The sequence below is a fragment of the Pocillopora damicornis genome, chromosome 3, assembly GCF_964200805.1.
Source record: "Pocillopora damicornis chromosome 3, jaPocDami1.2, whole genome shotgun sequence".
Classification (NCBI taxonomy): domain Eukaryota; kingdom Metazoa; phylum Cnidaria; class Anthozoa; order Scleractinia; family Pocilloporidae; genus Pocillopora; species Pocillopora damicornis.
Window position 1 is genome coordinate 17544659 of NC_142672.1, and position 22290 is coordinate 17566948.

The 22290-nt window shown below is 38.2% G+C and overlaps 2 protein-coding genes and 1 pseudogene across 5 annotated transcripts in view; 1 reads left to right on the forward strand and 2 right to left on the reverse strand.

The window, feature by feature from the left end:
• The window catches only part of LOC149048592 (adhesion G protein-coupled receptor L4-like), a 54774-nt gene that overhangs the window by 11150 nt on the left and 21334 nt on the right, over positions 1 to 22290 (reverse strand). For 2 of the 4 annotated variants that reach the window (XM_089198844.1, XM_089198843.1), the window contains exons 4-18: positions 19202 to 19540; positions 13906 to 14082; positions 13519 to 13599; positions 12590 to 12678; positions 12163 to 12379; positions 11608 to 11706; positions 11376 to 11426; positions 10407 to 10462; positions 9969 to 10139; positions 9103 to 9183; positions 8754 to 8853; positions 8132 to 8272; positions 7570 to 7636; positions 7348 to 7462; positions 6786 to 6835 (exon numbers count right to left, since the gene is read on the reverse strand). In XM_089198844.1, the coding sequence (XP_089054970.1) occupies positions 6786 to 6835; positions 7348 to 7462; positions 7570 to 7636; positions 8132 to 8272; positions 8754 to 8853; positions 9103 to 9183; positions 9969 to 10139; positions 10407 to 10462; positions 11376 to 11426; positions 11608 to 11706; positions 12163 to 12379; positions 12590 to 12678; positions 13519 to 13599; positions 13906 to 14082; positions 19202 to 19540 (1834 nt within the window). The remainder of the gene's footprint in view (positions 1 to 6785; positions 6836 to 7347; positions 7463 to 7569; positions 7637 to 8131; positions 8273 to 8753; positions 8854 to 9102; positions 9184 to 9968; positions 10140 to 10406; positions 10463 to 11375; positions 11427 to 11607; positions 11707 to 12162; positions 12380 to 12589; positions 12679 to 13518; positions 13600 to 13905; positions 14083 to 19201; positions 19541 to 22290) is intronic. The other 2 variants (XM_089198846.1, XM_089198845.1) reach the window with 2 other exon arrangements.
• Positions 694 to 2128, forward strand: LOC149048593 (uncharacterized; annotated as a pseudogene).
• On the reverse strand, positions 1874 to 4523 carry LOC113671219 (uncharacterized). The gene is made up of 2 exons (XM_089198850.1): positions 3923 to 4523; positions 1874 to 3533 (listed from the first exon to the last, which is right to left on the reverse strand). The coding sequence occupies exons 1-2, from the start codon at positions 4294 to 4296 to the stop codon at positions 3287 to 3289; spliced, it is 621 nt and encodes a 206-aa protein (XP_089054976.1). The 5' UTR covers positions 4297 to 4523; the 3' UTR covers positions 1874 to 3286.

The window sequence follows — 22290 nt, forward strand, 5'->3', positions numbered from 1 at the left end:
GAAAAGTATGATTGCATGTCTCCAAAAGACAGTTTCAATAGGGTCCTTTCGAAATTCTTGGACACGCGCTCCTGAGAACTAGGTACTTGCATGTAAACGAGGCCTAGAGGACCTCTGGGAAAATTAAAAAATACAGATGCATTCACCAACTTCATTGTAAGTTGAAATGCTCCAAGTTTTGCAGAAGTCATGGTGAATTTTTGTTGGGTGGCAAACTGTTTGAACAGTTCAAGGAATCGTCCGGATCTTTCCTTTTTCTGTTTTCCTTCGGAAGGGCACTTTAGAAGGCTATGGAAAAACTTCTGTAGACGTAGTGATCCCGAATTCCAAAATCAAAAAAACCCTCGGATTTGCAGCGCACACTTCGAGGCTTCATCCATCAAAAAGTCGCCTTGCGGGAGAAAAGAAGTTATCCCAGGTGAATTACCGAAATATTTTAATCCCTCGACTCATCCATGTCATGTTTCTTCCCGTGAAAAGAGACTGGAGGATAGAAAGAGACGTGCTGTTGATGAAAAATGTCTTAAACCTAAAAAGAGAAGCCTTACCGAAAAAGACATTTGTTTCGTAAGCGACGATGCAGCCCTTTTAAATCACAATTATTGCCACCTTCTTCGTAACGACAAAGGAACTCAAACGGACTTTCCTTATGAAGATCTAGAAGTTTAAACCAGTAAAATTGACGCTTTAAAAGAAGGGAACGCCTAACTTAAATCAAAGTTATCAAACGAAAAAACAATTAAAAAGAGAGCTCTTTGTGGATGATGTTTTGAAAGATGACGAGTCTGTCAAATTTTTTACGGGTATACCTAGCCTTGCTTGCTTTATGATGATATTTAATTTGCTCAAGCCGTTTGTAGAAAAACTTGAGTATTGGGACAAAAGCAAAGAAAAAGAAGTAAGCTATCAAAAAGATTCAAGTAAAAAAAAGCCTGGAAAGCAAAGATTATTGACCATTATGGAGGAATTTATCTTAACTTTGGTGAGACTCAGACTTGGGCTTGTAAGCAGATATCTTTGGAGTATCAGAAGGATCAGTTAGCAAAGTTTTCACAACGTGGATTTGCTTTGTATCTACAGTTTTTCGTGACATTCTTCTTAAATGGCCTTGTAAGGAAGATATTAAAAAAGTTGCAAAGTTCTTTTAATAAATTTCCAAGCGCTCGAATAATAATAGATTGCACAGAGATATTTTTCCAAAAGCCAATATCCCCTTACGCCCAGAGAACTACATGGAGTAACTATAAACAGCACAATACCATGAAAGCACTGGTGGGAATCACTCCAACAGATTACTTCTCCTTTGTTTCTAAACTATGGACTGGAAATGTCAGTGACAGATACATCACAGAAAGAAGTGGTCTACTGGACAAACTTGAAGAGGGGGATTCTGTTATGGCCGACAAGGGGTTCAACATCAGAGATCTGCTTAAAAGAAAGAAAGTTGCACTTAATATCCCACCACTTTGCAAAGGTACCTTTCCAATAAAGGGAGCTAATGAGGTAGGAGTGGAAGAGGGTATGCTAAGATCAAAGAGAAAGTCTCCCTGGACAAAGTGAAAAAAAAAAAAAAAAAAAAAAAAAAAAGATATAACAGCATCCATAACTTGTTGCTCATAAAAAAGGATATTTCTAACTGAACAGAAGAAGTTTCTTTGGAATATTTTTTATATTATAGGGTTAAGTTGAACTGCTCAAAGATAAAGGTAGTCTCTACTAACTTCCAAACATGTTTACATAGCAGGGGTGGATCCAGAAAATTCAGAAAAAGTTGGTGTGAGGCAGTGGTTTGCCACTTCCACCCATCGAATAATTTAGTATAGGTTTTGTTTGGAAAAAAGGTTTCCAAAAAAGCAAGTACTTTACTATCAGCACCTTTTGAATTGGTATTTACTTCATTCAAAATCCTTTTTTCTCCTCTTACACAGGAAAGTAACTTTCAAAAAAGGCAGTAAAATCTACCCGTACCATTGCAAGTGTTCGGATCCATATTGAACAAACTATTGGATGTCTTAAGGACTTTAGAATTCTACAAGAGAACTTCCTTCTTCAAATGCTACCCATTGCAGACAATATTCTAAGCGTTTGTGCTGCTCTGTGGAATTTGCTACCACCACTGGCCAAATGAATGAGAGCAGAAAAGCACACCAAGTTATTGTGACATGGAAGTGATTGCAACTTAGTGTATGTAAATGGTAAATGAAACATGTATTAAAAGTATCCAGAGACAGATAAATAAAATTATGTGGTATCTAATCCAGCACGGACAAAAAACACTATTTAAGCACCTTCACTTTTACAATCAGCATCTAATGGCAGTCACTCTATAATGACTTAAGTATGTCATGGTGGAATAGTTCCTGAACTATATACTCCACAAAGAAGTTTCTCAGCTTTTGGAGCATTTCATTCCACAAATCACTATCAAACTTAACGTTTACAATCAATATTCCTTTGAGGGTATAAATAACTAGATCACAGTGATGAATCCCTGTTTTCCCCATCAGTCCCTGGATTTGGTAGTTCCATTTGGTTTCTTTTTTAATTTCATACTTGCCATCCACAAGCATGAGGTTCTCCTCAGCTGCAACATGTGGAGGGAGATTTCTTTTTGCATACATGCTTTTAACTTTACTGAATTAACTCTTTTTAGCAGCAAATGCAAATCCTCATACCATCAGGGCTAGTTCCCAAGAAGGGCCATAATGTGTTTACAATGAGTCCACTTTTTTCTATTGACAACTTCTCATGATTTTTGTTCTGTTTTTTATGTAAAAACCAAGTGCTTGCTTTTCTTTTTCATGCCCCCATGTCAACTGTCGCGGCATGGCATCTTCAGCAATTGGACAGTAATTCATGAGAAGTTTAATAGTGTTTCTTCTATCTGTGCTCTCTCTAAGGTGGCACACAGTGTAAAATGAGGAAGCTGTAGTTTTTCTTGCCCTTTGATCAAACCAAAATTGAGTCTAGGATTGATAGACAGTTTTCTTGTTGATCATTTCTGCTTGCTCTTAATTAAATGGAATAGACTCGAGGAATTCAATTGCAAGTTCTTTAGAAACTGTAGGCATCACTTTTTCAGCATTAACAGAAACAAACACTTTCGCATAATCATTCATTGAATACACATGTACACTTTGATCACTTTCTTCCTTACAGACATTAACATCACTGCTGATGAAAGCTCTGACTTCTTCCTCTGTTTGCCTGGGTCCTTTAGTTGAAGATAAAAAAGGCAGAGCTGAGAGCTAGGACATGTTTCCCGCAACCCAGTCTTAAAATCTTGTTACAGTTCAGCCACATTATAAGGAATACAAATTGCATTAAAATCTCTGGGGTGAATTGGGTCTTTCAATGTCACACTGTTACTACCACTCGTTTGAAGGTCCTGAATGGGCAAACTTCCCTCATTTCTCTTTCTTCTCTTTTTCCACATGCACTGTCCTGATGTACATGATTGGAGATCATTGAATCTCACATTTGCTTTGAGATCAAACAATGCTGCTGCTATGTGCTGGCAACCTCCATCTGCCCTGTTTAAAGGAGGACCAATATGACAAATATGTATCTCACATTGTTCACACTGATAGACTGTAAAGTAGCCAAGTTCAGTTACTAGGCTCACAGATTCTGACTTTGAACTACTGTTTTAATAATAAGTGCTGAAGTCATAAATGATCCAGAAGGTTTGAGACTTAAAATAATGCATCCATTGATTTAGATCTTCAATTCGGGAGGCAGCTACTTTTTACTCATGTTACAACTGCTACAGGGGAAATATAAATCTTTGAATCTGAATAAAACAAAACCTATCAAAGAAAAAAACAACTGAAAAGACCAAACGTTTTGATTCTCAAACGTATGTTTATGGAATATTAAGCACATAGACAGGCTTCAGAAATCAAAAGAAGAAAATACATACCCTCCTTTGCATAAGCAGTAGGCTGAATTGACACTTCCATCCTTCTTTAAAATGAAAAACCCTCTGTATTTTGCTGAACCATCATCAGTCTTGGATTTTTCAGTTGGCTTTACAGCAAACTTAAAATAACTGTAATTACCATTGGGTTGAGGTGGGTGATACCAAAGTTCTTCCACATGTCCATCAAAAAACAATTCGTACTCCAATAGAGATTTGTAACTTTTTAGGCTTTCGCTATTGTATACGGGATCTTTTCCCACCAAGTAATTAAAAAGATCAGGGAATCTAAAGTCCGGTACGTTAGTAAAGTTTTTGGTCAATTGGGAAAAAAACACGGTTTTCGTTATCCAACGGATTTGCGAGATCTCCCTCATCGGTTTTCAGTTGCTCTTTCGTAGAAATTCTTGGATCGACTGGTGCTTCCTCTGCAGCAATTTTTGGGACTTTCATCTCCTCACTATTCTCACAACGTTCTACCAGTTCAACCTTACGTTTTCCTGAGCTTTGAATGCCCCTTTGTTTTAAGTATTCTTTTAACCAAGGAACCGGTTTACAGCATAGGCGGCCCAAGCTCACGTCTCGAGAAAAAGCCAACGATGAATTCATGAACGCGTCACGCGTTGTGTGACTCGGTGTTAAGTTACGGGAGGAACCGTTGAAAATTTAAACACGTTATAAGGCATAGTATGGGGAACGAAATATGGTCGATTTATAACGATAAATATTTCGAAATCTGAATATTTTACACGTAAAATCAATAAAAACTTACTCATGCCCTGTGTATCCGTCGAAGTTTCTAGCGATTTCTGCTGTTTTAAGCTTGCTTTACCATCACTGTTATCCATGTCAAAAGACGAAGTCAAGGCTGCACACTCCGATTTCGACCTTGGTCCACGCGGAGGTGATTTGCGCCCCGAAAATCCTCCCGATCGGCATTTTTCTCAGCCACACTTTACGATCTAAGATCGCTGCACCCTGGGACATGTCTCAATACCAAAACTTCACGCGCATTTCGCTGGAAACGAGTGTTTTCTACCTGAATTTCCAAGTTCGCTTCTTTCTGGTTATGCTTTGAACACGAAGACTGGACACGGCCGCGAAAGAGACTTGGGTACGAGGTTAATTTTCTCTCTACCGCGAGTGGTACGGTCAATTAATGTACTATACTTACCCAGAAGGCTAGTGACATCAACTGGCAAAACATTGTAGTTTGATAGGCCATGCATGGAAGGGTAGATGCAATCGACGTTAGGACATCATGTGGACAATGGTATTTACATTGCGGTATGTAAGACTTCACATACAACGTTCGCTTTAATTACAGTCAATTTCAGGTGGCGAAATATTTCACCTCTCCATGAATTTCACAAGAAATCTACGTGTAGGAAAAAATAATATTCGTATCGGATTCCGACGTCAAACTTGCGAAAAGTTATGATACCTAAATATTTATCCTAGGTTCGCACTAGGAAATTTGTTCTCTATTAATATAAGCTTTTCACCCGTGATTTTATTAGTAAAGTTCCCAAAATGAAATATTAGGATTTTCATCTTGAAACTTTGCCACTCTTAACTTTCTGATTCGCTTCGCCGTTAATTTCACCGCATCTCTTCCTCTTCGATAGCATTTTCGCGAAAATAATCGAAGCTTAGATGCTCACAGAAAACCCCACAGAATATTCAAATTTTGTACGTTGTTTATCTGTTTTACTTTCGACTCGCTGTCTGATTGGTTGATTAGGACAATAGCTTAAGGCGAGTTGCCTCTGTGGAGATGGGGTAAGTATTGTACATTAACCGACCGTACCACTCGGGGTAGAGAGAAAATTGACCTCGTACCCAAGTCTCTTTCGCGGCCGTGTCCAGTCTTCGTGTTCAAAGCATAACCAGAAAGAAGCGAACTTGGAAATTCAGGTAGAAAACACTCGTTTCCAGCGAAATGCGCGTGAAGTTTTGGTATTGAGACATGTCCCAGGGTGCAGCGATCTTAGATCGTAAAGTGTGGCTGAGAAAAATGCCGATCGGGAGGATTTTCGGGGCGCAAATCACCTCCGCGTGGACCAAGGTCGAAATCGGAGTGTGCAGCCTTGACTTCGTCTTTTGACATGGATAACAGTGATGGTAAAGCAAGCTTAAAACAGCAGAAATCGCTAGAAACTACGACGGATACACAGGGCATGAGTAAGTTTTTATTGATTTTACGTGCAAAATATTCAGATTTCGAAATATTTATCGTTGCAAATCGACCATATGTCGTTCCCCATACTATGCCTTATAACGTGTTTAAATTTTCAACGGTTCCTCCCGTAACTTAACACCGAGTCACACAACGCGTGACGCGTTCATGAATTCATCGTTGGCTTTTTCTCGAGACGTGAGCTTGGGCTGCCTGTGTTTACAGCAGCAGAGTCACCCATCTTTGGTGCTTTAAGCCTCGCTAACATGGTAATACCTAGTTCTCAGGAGTGCGCGGTCAAAAATATCGAAAGGACCCTACTGTCCCTAGACTTGGGAGATGTGCTTGATCAATGAAGGAGTGAAAAAGCCGAGTGACTACAGGGTTAGTTAGACTTTGGTAGCTCATACAGGAATGGGGATGTTGCTTCGTCCAATTAATCTGTGCTGGCGGTAACTCAGATTTTCTGAGAACGAAGGAATGGGCGGGGAATTGTAGAGTCCTCATTTCCATTATAGTTATGTTAACAGTAAGAAAGTATGACAACGGTATACGACAATACAGCTGGTACCTCTTCACTCAGTGAGGAGCAAGAACATTACCATCACTCTACGAAAAAAGGGGGTGCTATCCATGAGCATAGAGAACGTTTTTAGAATCGTGAATGAAGTTTGTAGATAAATTTACCTTCTGTTTGTATTCCAAAATGAGCACTGCCTTGAACGGCCTTCGGCGGACTAAAAAAATTCGACAGGAAAGACGCTTAAACACACCGTTAGCTGAGTACCTTAACGAATCTCAAGGGATAAAGAAGGAAATAATTTCTCAATAAAAATGAAATTAACTTCCGAATTTATGGCATTCAAATGAAATTAAGGCGTGTTGCACTTGTGGGAAGAGATGATAAAACAATGGTTTGAGATTTGTGGAAGACACTTACTGCTCACAAATGAGTCTATGACAGTGACAGATGCTCCTGGATAGTCATTCTTGTTACAAATAGTTAAAGTTCAACCTACTAGAGTTACACACTAAGGCATCAGAGGCAGGGATGACCGGTCAGATTATTTATGTTACTAGCAATTTCGACCTATCTCACTCTATGAAGTCAATATTTCTGATAGCCTTCCGTCACTTCTCTATTTCGTAAACTCTCTCACATATCTAAACAAAACCATGCAATTTTACGCCTTTGTGAGTTTTAGATACCTCTATTGAAGGCATATCTTAAAGAGATGCTATAACTTACTGAAGTTTTGAAATACAGAAGGGCCGGAGAAGTAAGATTGTTAACAGGCTTATCACCAAGTGCAAGGTAACAAGACATCACAAGAGAGGAAACGTGGAATTCATCTCCAGTTTCACTACAGGTGTTAAAGAGAGAAAATAAGTTCAATAAACAAATTCGTTATTCTCTTTTTGATCAACATTTTAAAACGATTTAAAAAATCATTTTATGCAAAAAGCATACTTTTGGGAGGAATTCGGCAGTCCAGTTTCCACGTCCTTATACAGCAGGAATACATATGTGTAATTTCCTATGCGGGAACAGATATTACATTTTAATACATTACAGTAATCGTCCTTATTTATTCAGTTCATGCGAATAGGTGCAAAGGTGATGGAAGCGAAATCCGACAAAATTAGGAAAAGTAAAAAATGAGACTTTCAGTCAGCCCTATTCGGCGACATCTCGAACAGGAGAAACGAAAACTTGGTTAAAGTTTCGATAACCACTTCGGGCGAAATTTTTTCTATGTAATGCAAATCTAGGTACTTTTAAAGGTAAATAGTGTAGTATCATGGTATAGAGAAATGTAGAGTAGGATGTACATATTGCAGCTAAGGAAAGAGAGGTAAAGTGAGGTTTACGTGCCGTAACATGTGGTTATGTCGTGCGGTGTTATGTGGTGTGGTGCGGTGTGTTGTGTAGTGTAGTAAGGCAAAGAATAAAATCTCTGATAGAAAGGGTCCTGTGACTTGATTCCTTAATAACGTGAACCTCGCAGAGAAAAGCGTAACTAAAACCTTACCTTTGGCACTTTGTACTGCTGCTTTAGGGATCTTCACAAAGTTGGAATCATCGCTCCACGAGTCATCTTTTATAGCAGAGTAGTCTGGGATTACGATGTAATCCTCCTCTGCTGTGGTACGTTTTCTTTTAATCACGGCCACTTAAAGGAAGAAAGGACGTTATAACTATCATACAATGATCGGATATAGAGAATTATTAACCCTCTGAGGAATTTTCTTAATCGGAAAATATGTTGTCATGCCATACAGTAAACTTTTGCAGTCTTCCTTCTTTCACAACTCAGAAGGACACAAAACATAAAAACAAACAAACGAAAGGTACATTGGATTAAACTCCGTCAGAAGCATTCAGAACATTGCATAGAGCTAAAATGAGGATTTAGCTTCATTATTGACCTTATATTTAAAACTTGTCATAGATTTCTGGTAAAACTTCGCACACTGTTGTAACCCGTAAAGGAGATGTTAAAAATTCTCAACGTGCTTGTTTCTGTGGTAGGACGTTTTAAAGAAAAAAAAAGATCCTTCACCATCTGACTGATGGAGACAAACCAAACCCTTGGAGAAAGGAAGGCATCTTCATGTAGTTTGAATTAAAAGCAGCAATAAAGAAATACTTACAAACTTTTTCCGTTGTAAGGGTATAATCGATTCCGAGTGAAAGGTTTCCCTCTGTCATATTAACGAAGACATTTTGTAAGTTCGCTATCAAGTCGGGCATCTATATTAAGAAACAGGGAATAGAAGTTTTAAAAAAACCAGGATATATTCTGGCTAACTATTCTATTCTTCTTTTGTAATCAGATTTTCGATGAAGAAGATGTGGGAGAAAGAACGTGCATGTTGCTAAACCCGCAAAATTATAAAATGTATACCTGAGTAAATGCGAAACCATTTCATGCGAATTCAAGACACAAAGATCACACTAAATTACAAACTACTTTAAAAGTGTAAAATTGAAGCTTATTACTCTTGAAGTGTTTTTCCAAAATTCATGGTTCTTCTTATCGAGACAGCTATTAGCAGCCTTTAAAACCTTCCGAGATGTATTCTGCAATAAGAAAGTATTTCATCACCAAAGAGAGCAGAAATGAACAAGGAACACAAATGAATACTTTCAAACAACAAATTGTAAAGCACTGAATGATCTAATTAAACCATTGTTAATAAAGGCTTATCAAAACTGCCAACTATAGAGAGTTTAAGTCTGAATAATAGCTGAATAGCTCGTTCTGCCGGGCTTCTGTAGCAGTATTATTGTTCTCAGAGAAGATTGTCCATCGCAGGTTTCCGCTGGTACTCACGAGTATTGATACTCTAGGGACGTGATTGGTATTGTAGAAATAAAGCGTTCATCCAAAGAACAAATCACAGTAACAGGCCCAAGCTTAAATCTGCAGGCCGTAAAGCCGCACAACCTTCCTTTGTGATGAATTTCCTCTCCTTGAATGATTGTCATTAGGTAGTAAATCGCTTTACTATAAAACGTTTTTACTCATTAAAGCGAGGAAAGTGGAGCATCTTCACAAATCGGATCTGTCAATTACAATTTAACCAGGTTCAGTTATCAAAGCGAAGAGAACCTTAGGATGCGGTTGTAGAGACGCAATAAATCTCTAGATTTATTTAGTGGGTGGTGTGATTGTTTTTCTCATGTTAGCTAAGAACGTTCTCGCCACTGTTTAGAGAAAAAGATTAGTTTAGTAGAAGAGAACCGAAGATGGGTTAGGATGTTTTTTCGGCAAACAAAGACTCATCTTTGTTTAAGTAACTGACTCGCTTTTCTTTTATTTTTTTTATTTATTTTTTTTCGTTTTTCCATGCATTTATTCCTACCTTCACAAACTCTGGATCTTCGTTAACTATCCGAAACATGATGGTAGGGTAAATTTTGAAAGTGTCAAGACATAATTCCTCGTTGTTCTTATTTAACATTTCGATGGATGCAAGATCTTGATGTATGGTAATAACTCCGAGAATGGCAGATTTGTTGACATGTTTATCTTCCTGGGAATGAAAAAAAAAAAGCTTTTATGATTAATTAAATTGGAAGACTTGATAAGTATACATTTGAATCTACCTATGTTTCCAGTTCATCTATCGATCAGTAAAGTTAATTTTACCATAATAATTTTTCTTCTCGGAAATGCGGTTAATCTTTCAGAAGTGAACAATATTTGTATAAGTTGAAAGCACCTGAAGAAATGATCAATCACTGGACTTACGGCTAAGCTAGAACAAACGCCACGCCTCGTGCGAGAGCGGCATACTCACCCAAAGGCTTACTTCGATCTCTTGCAACTTTTCTAACAGATCTTTTACGGTTACATCTGAAACAGTTTAATTATGAACAACAATAACAGAGATTATTTCATTTTCAACTCTGGATGTTGCATTTCTGGTGCTCTGATTAGTTCTCTCAACTCCGGTTATCAGCTTTTACAACATAACTTAGATCAACGCGAGCTCTGATTAGTCAAAAATCTATTGTATGTTTACCTGTATACCCTTAGAAAAACTACCTTTGGTTTGGAGGAAACGAAAAGGACACTTTGAACGCCAAAAAAAATAGACAAAGATTTTATTTTTCCATTACATCAAATTTTCAATTGAAAATGCAGTTTAACTAATTGCTACCTCCGTTGTAAGCCTTTATTTTTCGCTGTGCGGTTAAAGTGAAAGAACTTCAGAAATTCTCGAAAAGTTTAAAAACCACTTGGCTGCGCATCGTTGATTACAAACTTTTCTCGAGTTCTCCCAACATCCCGCGTGGTTTATAAAAATCGCATTCTTCGAGTGTCTGAAGTAAATATACTTAAGAGTCGCGTCCCGGTGGCCGGCTCTCGGCTCATTGCTGCATACATGTGTACATAGGTAGCTGCTTTGGGTTGGATCTCAGTAATGCACTACGTATCCTGCGCTAGCAAACACATCACGTCACCAGACGACTGATAAGCCCGCACCCATTCCGAGAGCATGGTATTGTTTTTATCAATGGATGTGGTTAAAACAGGTATGATAAGTATTGTTTGGGTTGAGCCAGATCCCATGTAGACCTCTTACCGGCTCGCTTTGCTCAAGGCTTTAGGGTTGCTCTCAGGCAAAGACAGTCATGCCGCAGCGCTATCAATAAAGAGCTGCTCGCATTCTAAAAGGTAAAAAGCTGATACTTTCCAAGATTAAAAAGTTTTGTTGGGCACACTTCTCACTTGGCATACAAATGCTGCTTATACACAAACAAACCTTTTGATTCCTTCGGATTAGCAGTGCTAGAGACATTGAGGCTTGATGGCCCTATAAGTATATATTGCTATAAGTAAATAAAAGCTATCAGTTATTTTCCTTTTTAGAAAGAAAACACTCATGCCGCAGCGCGATCAATAAAGAGGTGCTCGCATTCCAAAAGGTGAAAAGCTGATGCTTTCTAAGATGCTTTCTTACTCGGCACACAAAGACTGCTTATACACAAACAAACCTGTTGATTTCATTGAAGAAGCACTGGTGGAGCCAATATTAGGTCTTGATGGCCATTTGTAAGGTTCTGTGTTATTATAAGTTCCCGCAACTTTATTTGCTATAAGTAAATAAAACCTATCCGTTATTTTGCTTTTTAGAGCTGCTAATGCATTTTGTTTGTAGGTAATTATATCGAGTGTTATTTTCAGTATTCGTGATGAAAAGTAGCGTCGGAGACATCTTTGGATCATAACCTACGTTGTTCAACGGTGTTACACCATCTGATTATATATTTATTCATACAAGTATGAAACATGTTGGAGGAATGGAAGTTATACCTATTTGAATATCCAAACTTGAAAAATTCATTCAGTAGTGTGTTTCTTGAATCCGTCTTAAAAGTTTTCTTAAAAGTTCATATTGATTGATAAACTTTCTTTTTCATCCGGCAAGTTTGTGTTAAATGATAAACTGTTACACAGTCAACGAGTATAACAGAACTTTACCAACTTTGGCAACTTTGATGCTGTCTCAGATATTTTAAAACAGGTTCTTTAAGTATTTCTTGACTTACCTTCCAGGAGAAAATATCCATCCTCGGCTGGCACCTTACAATGATAAATATTGCCATTTTCACCACGTTTCAACGATAAAGTGTCAGCAGCAATCTCTCCTTCTGGTGCTATTATCTGAATGACTCCTCCTGCTCCGCCAGCCATGGGTTTACTCTCAGCATCCGAGTTACCATCCCCTCCATCCACAATTAGCTTTCCTTTTTCATGTATAAGTACCTTTGATTAATCATAGCAGAGTTTTTGTTGAGTTTTAAAACTAGTCAAAGCAGATAATACTGTGGTAAGTTTGAAAATGAGTAAAATTCGAATTAATATTTAATTCCATGTATCTGAAGAATATGATAAGAATTGTATAATACAAAAATTAACTCTATCATCGATCTATGTTCATTGACAAACTTGGTACTATGTAATTTAGGCTTCTACCTTAGCAGCCTTAAGGCGAATAAGTCCTCCTGATCCTCCAGAACACGCTCCTGTACTGTTACTTTGGGCTTCAGCTCTAATAGGTGCGGCTGGAACGGGATCAATGTCACCAATTAATTTCCGTAACTAGCTAGGAAGAGAAATCGTTCTTAAATTTTGAACTTAAAGATAAACATAGAAAGAAAGTCTTCAAAACTTTTTTTAGCGTCAAAATAAGATTTTCGTAAATCTCAAGATTGACATTTGACATTTGTTGAGCACGATGCAACCATTAATTATATTGTGCTGAGTACTATGCAGCCGTGATCATTTTTGCTTCCTGGAAAGTGCTTTTCTTCCAAGGATCGCAATTTGTTCATAAAGGCTTCATTGTTCATGAAGTTATGAAATAACATTTAAAAAGTGAATGTAATGAGTGTCCACCTCATAGCATGGATCAAATTTGGAAAAACAAAACTATAATAAAAAAAACTATACTCCTAAATTTAACATTCGTCTAAGGGTCTGACGCGACGGTTCAAAGGGCAAACAAAGAATGTGTTTGTGGATGTTGTTGTCGTGGATTTATTGGTTGGCCAGAGAAAACTTTTAATAGATTATGCTGTCCATGTTAAGTCAGTTACTTTAATGAAAAAAAGTGACATCGTCCAGTTCTTTGAAATAACCGAGTGCTTTGTCCGGGCATCGGCGAATGGTTCTTTACGAGAGGATAACTTTACCACGTAGGTGTCAAGTCAACCAAATCGACTGAGTTGCAGATAGCAAATTCAACATATCTTGCTGAGACCTGTGAACACAGTCTTATCGTTGACAGTACATAAAGATATGAATTAATTAAATTCTTACTCTGACTGATCTTAATAACTATTTAATTGCAGCTTTTGACAAATTTGAGATATTGTTAGAGAATAATATAGCAAGTTCATTACCTATGAATATCTCTCCTTTATCAGCCACAAGTTCCAGGGCTCCACCACCAGAAACGTTTCCTGATTCTCCTATGCAAGAACCTGAATAAAAAAAATTGATCAATCAGTTGTTGGATAACAACAATGCATACGATTTTTGGCCGGAAAGTATTTTCGGCTTAATATCAGAATGAAACGTTTCCTTAGTTTGTTTCAGTTAAATAAGCGAGGTATTCGCCCAAGTTTCCGAGCTTGTCGCATGAAAATCCATGCGAATAGCCATAAACAGTTAAAAAAAGATACCACAAATTGTGATACATCTGCTCCGACATTTCATGTGCTACATAACTGTGTTGTAATTATTTAAGTAGTTTTTTCTACTTCAAATGAAAGTCATAATAATCTCACCTCCGCTTCCTCCTAATAGGGAGGCTGTGTTGTTTCTATCATACGGTTTAGGGAAATCAAAAAGATTTCCATCGCGTTTCCTTTTTCCTCCATATCCTCCATGACTTGCGCCTGGTATACATTTTCTACCCAGGTTCGAAGATTCTCCTTTAATTGTTAATCCCCCAGGTCCAAGTCCTAGCAATGAGCACAATAGCAACTAAAACTCTATTTTAAAAGATGTAAATCATCATCACTTACAAAAATGTGACTAAAAATAATATGTAATGTTGGAGCATGGACTCGTTGGCCACAAAAGACTTTTTTTCAGTTATGACTAACGGAAAACGTGATCAAAATAAAAAATATATATAAATAATCAATAAATAATCAGTTAAGGTTAAAATGAATCGCGAAAGGCTTTAAGCATAATAATGTCTAAAAGTACAGCTATAAATAAAAAAAAATTAAAATTTGTAGTATATTCGACAAGGAATTTAATGACAAGATAAAATGGTTAAAGTGCCTAAAACTATAGTTAGTAGAGGGTCCCCCCTCTACTAACTATGCTAAAACTGTTTATGAAATGTTCAAACATTGACTTCAAGTCTTAGGGCTAGCTGTTGGGCGAACATCTTTCAGCAGGAGAAGTTTTTTCCATTTTCGTTCGTACTCTTCACCACTTTCCTTTCTCTGCTCGGTGAAAAAGTGAGGCTAAATTTTTGTTTGCGTGTGTAAAATATAGCTCTCAACTCGCTTATATCTTCTACGTCTTTTTGCCTACTGTTAGAAGATGTTGGTCTAAGTTTCGGTTGTACTATGTCTTCTTCGTTGCCATCCACAAATCGGGCAGCCATCGTCGCAAAAAATATTTTCGGCAAAAATCTCTTACTGCAAAAAATCTCCTAATGCCTTGATTATCAATGAAGAGTGCCCGCGCGATTAAACACGTAGGCTTCTTGTGAAATTCGAGAATACGGATACTATAGGTCAAGTAAGAACGTCGGATCTTTCTGGGAATAGCACCGTCGGAAGAAAGTGTAAAAATATCCCACTACACACCAGATTTGTGTTTCCATTGAGAACGTACAATCCAGTTGTGTTATTCAGAGTTTGAATTTGACTTATCTTTAAATAAAGACAATGCCATAACGAGATTTATAATTTCAAAACGGAAAGAAGCACCTTTCTGATGAGGGCACCCCTCTCAACTCACAATTATTGGGTCAATACGACAAAGGCGATGTTTATAAACAGACGGTAGAGGTTGTTAAGAAGTTCGCTTTGGATTACAAATCTAGTCTTTTCGAAGTTTACTAGATGAACTTTCCAAGCAAGTTGAAGAATCTGAAGAAAACACTCGGGTGTTTGCAGTCCGGGCCATAGAAAGTTTTGTCTTTACCATTTCCTGTGATACAATTGGCCTACACAAAACCATACAAACTGATGAAGCGGAGAGAGGATTAGGACGATAACTTTTCTTGCTAGCATTTTCGGAGCGGCCATGTTGTAATGTGGAGGAGACGATTACTTTTTTTCGTACGGTGAATAAGTTGAACGCTTACGCAATTTAATAAGAGGACTCACTGAAGAAAATTCGAAGTCTGCCGATTCGTTTAGAAACATTCATTGAAAACACCATTGGTAGATTTGTAACGCATCCTCTGTAGAACGCCAATTCCTATAGTAACAAGACGCCTAAGGCGCAGAAGGCGATTCCGTGGGATGCATTGGCTACTGAACATAGCATTGAAAGGAATTGTGCAGTTACAGTAAACTACTATGATTAGTCAGTTAGATCAGCCGAAGAAACCGTGACCGTTGTTGAAAATAGCGAAGAGTGGCAGTTTAAAAACCTTTCGATTCTTCTGGAACAAACTGTAACTCCACCAACCGATCTCCTCGTGTTGCTCATCGCCTGTTTCATCCCTCCTGAGAGCAAAAACTCGTTAAACTCAATTTCCATCTCCGCTGACAACGAATTTTCTCCTTTGAGGACGTCTATTTTCAGCCGCCGTAACTTGTTTATCAGAAACGTCAATAAGTGCATAAACAGGCCGTAAACACTTTAATACAACTAATGACTATACTGAGTTATTTCCTGGCGATTTGTTGTTAATTTTGTAGTATTTCAAGACCATTGCGCGATGTCGATTTCAAAATAAACCTTACGCAAGGTGAGAGGTTAATTGGTAAATTTTATTACGTTGAAACGTAATTTAACGAGTGGCCGATGAAATGCTAAACGCCATAACATAACTTCTGTTTTAATTTTGACCGTAAAAATGCTTCATAGTTTTCTAAATCGGGACGAAAATACCTCCGAACGCACAATCCGGCCACCAATGTTTATATAAGATAAAAATCAATAACGTTTTTACACATTCCTATTGGATAGCTATACAATTTGTCCACGCAACGAAAAAGAAACCAACCGGATTTTACCGTGGTATGCCACAGGCATTCCGCGGAATTATAGTAATTATTTTTCAGATTCCGTGGAATCACACCTGTTACCGAGATCTTGAAATTTCGCTAAAGCTAGTGCAGAAGCTTATATCAATAAATTCCTATACAGGTAGATTTAAATCAGCTTCCAGGAACATCGGATAAACCAGTCCGAGCCATAGACAGTTTTTCCTATACTATGACGTCATGAAATATGGCGCCAATTTTTCAATACTTAAACTAGCCCCACATTTTACTCCCGCATTTTTGTCTCTGATAGTTATAGCCCTTGGGTTCCAGTTCACTTGATATGGCATAAAAAGAGCTTCGCGTCGAGAGCAGTTTGAATGGCGTCGGTTGAAATGTTTGGGAGACATCACAACTTAAAGTCCAGCTGCGATGACTTATTTGGGACGATTTGACAATTTGACGTATCTAAATATTTTGTCCTTCACATTTATCAAAACAGAAGTCGAGTGAACGTTTGTTTAGTCCGAGTCCATGGCCGTTCCTGTTGTTCTCCTGGGCCCTCATGGCGTCATGACTTCTGCCAACTATCGATTTTCTTAGTGTTTCTAGAGGTCATTATGTTTTCGTTTCAGCCCATGGATGATCATATCTCCTTCTTGATAACATTCTGTTCAATGGACTTTTAAGTAAGTCAGACGTTTTATTTTTGTGGACGTCTCATCGTGAACTTGACTGCCCTTGTATGAAAAAAGCCAGAGGGCGCCCTTCATATCAACTAAACAAACAACCGGCGGTTAAAGCTGGTCGAAGTGTGTTCCTAGAAATTCTCACAGAACCTCATAATACGAGAGATTTCCTTCGACATTCATGTGGAAATTGCAAGTGAGATTGAAGTAAATATGTTATTTCATCGGTCGCTACCTTCCACGCGATATCTTTAAGACATCCAGCTCCAGACACCGATAGAATTTGAAACAAAACACTGCCAAAAAAATACGTGTATGTGCAACGGTATTCGGTCGCTCCAACCAAGAGTCAGTTCGCTCCATACAAAAGTTACTTTGCTCCATGTTACAAGTCAAGTGTAAACATGGTTACAATATTGTATGACTTTATGACGACATGTTTGTAATTGTTCGTTTCACTCGCGTTTATCTCTCTCTGTCCTCCGCGCCATGCCGATGTTGTGGATGCCCTTATAAATACAATCTTGACGCCGTGCCGATGTTGTTGGTGCGCTCAAAATGCGCTCGAATTTTAAGAAGTGTGTATATGCTTACAAGATTGTATGTTACAGTCGATCGATTTATAAATACGATCTTGACGCCATGTCGATGTTGTTGATGCGCTCGTTGATCGATGGTCGTTTGAATTTCAAAAACTGTAACCCTGTAGAGTATGAACTGCATGTAACAAACTTTTTGTTAAACATGTTCGTAGTTCAAGGGGTAATTCGTCCAAGGACTTAAAAAGCGACTGAGATCTGAGCGTAGTTAAAGAGCAATTGAGTCTAAATATCTTTGTTTAATTACGCGCGTTGTTTAGCATTCACTTGTAGCACTTACATGCTGCAATGCTGATGTTGTTGATGCGCTCGTTGATCGATGGCCGATTGCATTTCAAAACTGTGACCCTGTAGAGTATGAACTGCATGTAAAAAAACTTTTCGTTAAACATGTTCGTGGTTCAAGGAGTAATTCGTTCAAGGACTTAAAAAGCGACCGAGATCTGGGTGTAGTTACAGGGCTATTGAGTCTTAATATCTTTGTTTGATTTATTGCGCGTGTAGTTGCACAAAACTTCTGTTAATCAAGATTGCATTGTTGTCAGTTAATTGTCCAATTTAATTAATTAATTACCACAGGAAATGGTAAAGACGTTAATTGTTAATTCAAGTTCAGATTTTCTTTTTTGGCACAACGCGCCAACTAAGCCTTTCAAAGAATCGTTTATTTGAAAATTCAGAAGACGACCTAGACCTCAACTATTTGTATTATCTCAAAAGGGTCCTTAAAAGATTCTCTATCACTCTAAGATTAGTGAACTTGCAACGTAACGCCTTAAATTGCTTTTAGTTTTCCGGTTCAATTTTATTAATTAAGAATGTACTGTTCTTTTCTTGTCACATCTACTACCCACGCAATGTGTGAACTTTAATAGAAGTGAGACTTCATTAATCAGGTAGTAACCAATCCAAGCGCGGACTGGTTTATCTGAAAAAGCCGAAGAGTTTATGCAAACTTATGGTTATCTTTATTCAAACTCGTAACCTTTTCTAAAAGTGGTTTCGCCATCTCACATGAGCTTCCTCGAGGTGACTCTAAACTTTCAAAGTAGTTTGTTTCCACAAACCGACTCTTTGAAAACGGTGAGGCTCACCTGCCTTCATCGCCTACAAAGAAGTTTCCTTTTCTTATTTCAGTGGTGCGTTGTCATGGCAAGTTTTCAACCAATCACGGGCGGTAAAAGTGAAACGACATTACCAATCACGCGCATAAAAGTGTATTGAAATGTCGTAAGCGAAACCATAAGAATTAACACTCCTTCAAGTATTCCTTCCGTGCAGTAACGGGGGTTTTGAGGGATTACAACGTATAAGAATTCGTGTTGAAGAAAGTAATCGAACGAAATATTTCGTGTTACCAAGTGTAAGCGAATGCGACTGGAAGCTGCGTTAGGAAATAAATCTGGACTGACATAAGTTCAAAATCAGTTCAACTCCAACATCGAAACAAAAAGTTCACGACAATATTTCACTAATTTCTCACATGGAGAGAAGTAACTTTTGTATGGAGCGAAGTAACTTCGATTATGGAGCGAACTGAGTTTGGGTCGGAGCGAAGTGACTGAGGGCGAAATGACAATGGGGCGAAATGACCATCATTCGAACTCTTCTAACCTTTATAGGCGTCGGCCTCTGCTGTTGAATTCTGTGCAAATCCACCAAGACATGTTGTGTCAAACACTTCCTCCCCACAAGTCATGTTCACATCAGTGTGTATTGAGATGTTTCCATTCTTACTTTCTAAACTCAGAGCATACTTCCCCAACACTTTAACTGTTGACCCGCCCTCGAACTCAATGTTACCATTGAACACTATATGAGCAAAATGATGGCTGCCGTGTGGAGAGCTTCTATTTTGAAGAGTTGAGGTGTAATTAGAACTTGAATTGCTGTTAATGGACGGAGCAGTTGTGTTTATCGAAAGAAATTCACCACTCTTGACTATCAAATCACCTGTAGCCAGAAAAAAGAAGCCCGATAGTTAGAGCGTCTGTTCTGAGTACGAACGATTATGGTTTCAGTTCTTTGAAGCAACGTGATGTTTGGCCGAGTTTAATGTTTTAATTTTTTCATTCAGTCTAACGTGAATGAACTCGGTGTCGACCCGCATGAAGTACAATGATGGTAATGTCTTAAGAATACAGTCATATTCGATTTTTTTACTGATGCTGTGTTTATTTGGCAAACACAGCTCTTTACAAATAACAAGAGTTAACTAAGAGTCCTTTCTTAAGTTTGCTTCAAACCTTTTCGGATTAACTTCAGCCGAAATTTCCTTTCGAGAAATTGACATTTTTGACTGAGATTTCCTAAGAAATTAAATCAAATCTTGAAACATGCGTGAGTTATTGAGAAAGAAGGAAATTTTCAAAAAGTTGGCCAAACTAGAAAGCTGTCATGATTTCCGTTAGGCGTGAATTTATAACGCGTTATCAGGGTCAAAGTTACAATGCAAACTTTATTTTTCTTTGCAATTACTTTCTAACTGTGACCGTTACTGCATGCTTATCTCCTATCCTAATTATAAATACTTGCGGCGCGTTTCCTGACGCGAATGACGTACACGCGTGTGAATCACACGAAGTTCTTGCGAATGTCTTTTCAAAACTTTTTCTTTATTCTCTTTCTTACCATTTTCTTTGTACTACTAACTTTGACCACAGGCCAACGTAAAAATTTTTTTTAATGGGTCCACGTGAGTTCATTGTATCTCCATAATATGGGGAGCCATTTGTACTAAGTATGAATCTCTAATGAAAAACTCAGTCGTTAGTGCTGGCAACAAATCCTTATTGTAAATCAATTTAGTTCCGTACTAAAATGGTCAATAGTTAGGGCTGATCATCAATCGCTTTTGTTGTTGCACCAAACTTATTTTTAAAAGTGCAATTGGAAGTTCCAAATATAAATAGCTAGTGTTCTGAGGCAGATCGATAGCGCTAAAGATCAATTGTAGTTAAAAAGGAGAAGCCTTGAATGTGCACTGTTAGAACGCGAAAGAAGCGTAGGGAGAAACACGAGACGTACTGTAGTCGAGTGTTTCTCCCCACTTCTTGAGTGTTCTAACCGCTTCCTAAGTGCTTTACAACAGAACAGAGCACAGTCAAGGCTTCTCTATTTGTTTTATAATAAAGAATCCATTAATTTCCCGCGCATTACTTTCAATTTTCAAAACAAATTTTAATTCCAAAGCGAACCACAGTGTTGTCAGCATGCTCTATACTCTCTTAAAGCACGCTACAATAAGCCAATCATAATCGTTGTGTTATAATAGTTCAAATAATCTGATTGGCTTTGCAAAACTAAAGCTGTCAAAAATGTCAAAACCATCAAAGTTCACATTCTGCGGCAATTGCTTACAAACTTAAATAGTTTGGCAGGTCGAATCTAACACTTGAAGCTTGAAGTTTTTGTCTCTATTACAGAATGTGGAGATGAAATGTTCAGTGAAATCCGGCCGAATTGTGGCTCACAAAAACACGCACGTTTTTTAACATGACAAATAGTAAACAAACTGCTTAAGGCGAGTTTTACGAATGAACGACAGCCGAATTCACCGGAACATGAAGATTGCTCGGGATGACAGAGCCGTAAAACTCGGTTGCAGTGACTGATGTGGCCTTCATCACTCAACGCATCAGTAAGGATATCAGCGCAAGCTCTTAGTTTTTCACTCGAAGGGCGGTCGATGTAATTTTAGAGGCTTGCTTCACTGGCGATCTCCGAGCTAGCCACGTTGGACCTCAGCATCATCGCAGTCGCTCTGACACCGTCATGATTAGTATGAATTATAACAGTTATGCCACTTTGGTTACATTTTTTATCATTCCTGTTTTGTTCTGTTTTGTTTTTGAACTCAAACTTTATATACTATACGAGCGTTAGCTGTGTTTGATTTTTATTACCCTTCGTAAGCTTGCAATCTAACTGAACGTGAAAACCTTCAAAACTCGGACTGTCCGACTGTTTGCGTTTCCTCTTTGAGGATTTTCGTCTCGGCTCACGTGATAATAACGTCAATTACGGCGCCTGGCATGTTTATAAACCTTTGCTTGGTTGTTCTGTTGCTACCTACCAGCTCACTTGTTTCGAAATTTCACTTTCAATTAACGAAAAAAAAAGCTTGAGAAAAGTCACGGAAAAGGTCGGACATAGTCCAATTTGGCAGATGGCGTGACAGCTCTAGGTCAGCTCTATGCTCTATTTAACAAGTAGAGAAGCCTCGAGTGTGCTCTGTTTTGTAAAAAAAACCCTTGGGAACCGGCTAGTGCACGAAAGAAGTGTAGGTAGAAACACTCGACTACGACTCGTGTTTCTTCCCACTTCTTGAGTGCTGTAGCGGCTTCCTAAGTGCTTTATAACAGAACAGAGCACAGTCAAGGCTTCTCTATTTGTTTTATAATAAAGAATCCGTTAAATTCCCGAAGCAAACTCCCAAGCATTACTTTCAATTTTCAAAACAAATTTTATTTCCAAAGCGAACAAAAGTGTCGTCAGCATGCTCTACTTAACAAATAGATTCCAAGTTGCCGTGCGTCTGTTCAGTAATAGATCACAGATGACGTCAAAATGTGATAAGAACAAAAAAGTGGCACACGAGGCTCAGCCGAGTGTGTCACTGATGTTCTTACCACATTTTGACGTCCTCTGTGATCTATTACTGAACAGACGCACGGCAACTTGGAATCTACTTGTTTTATATA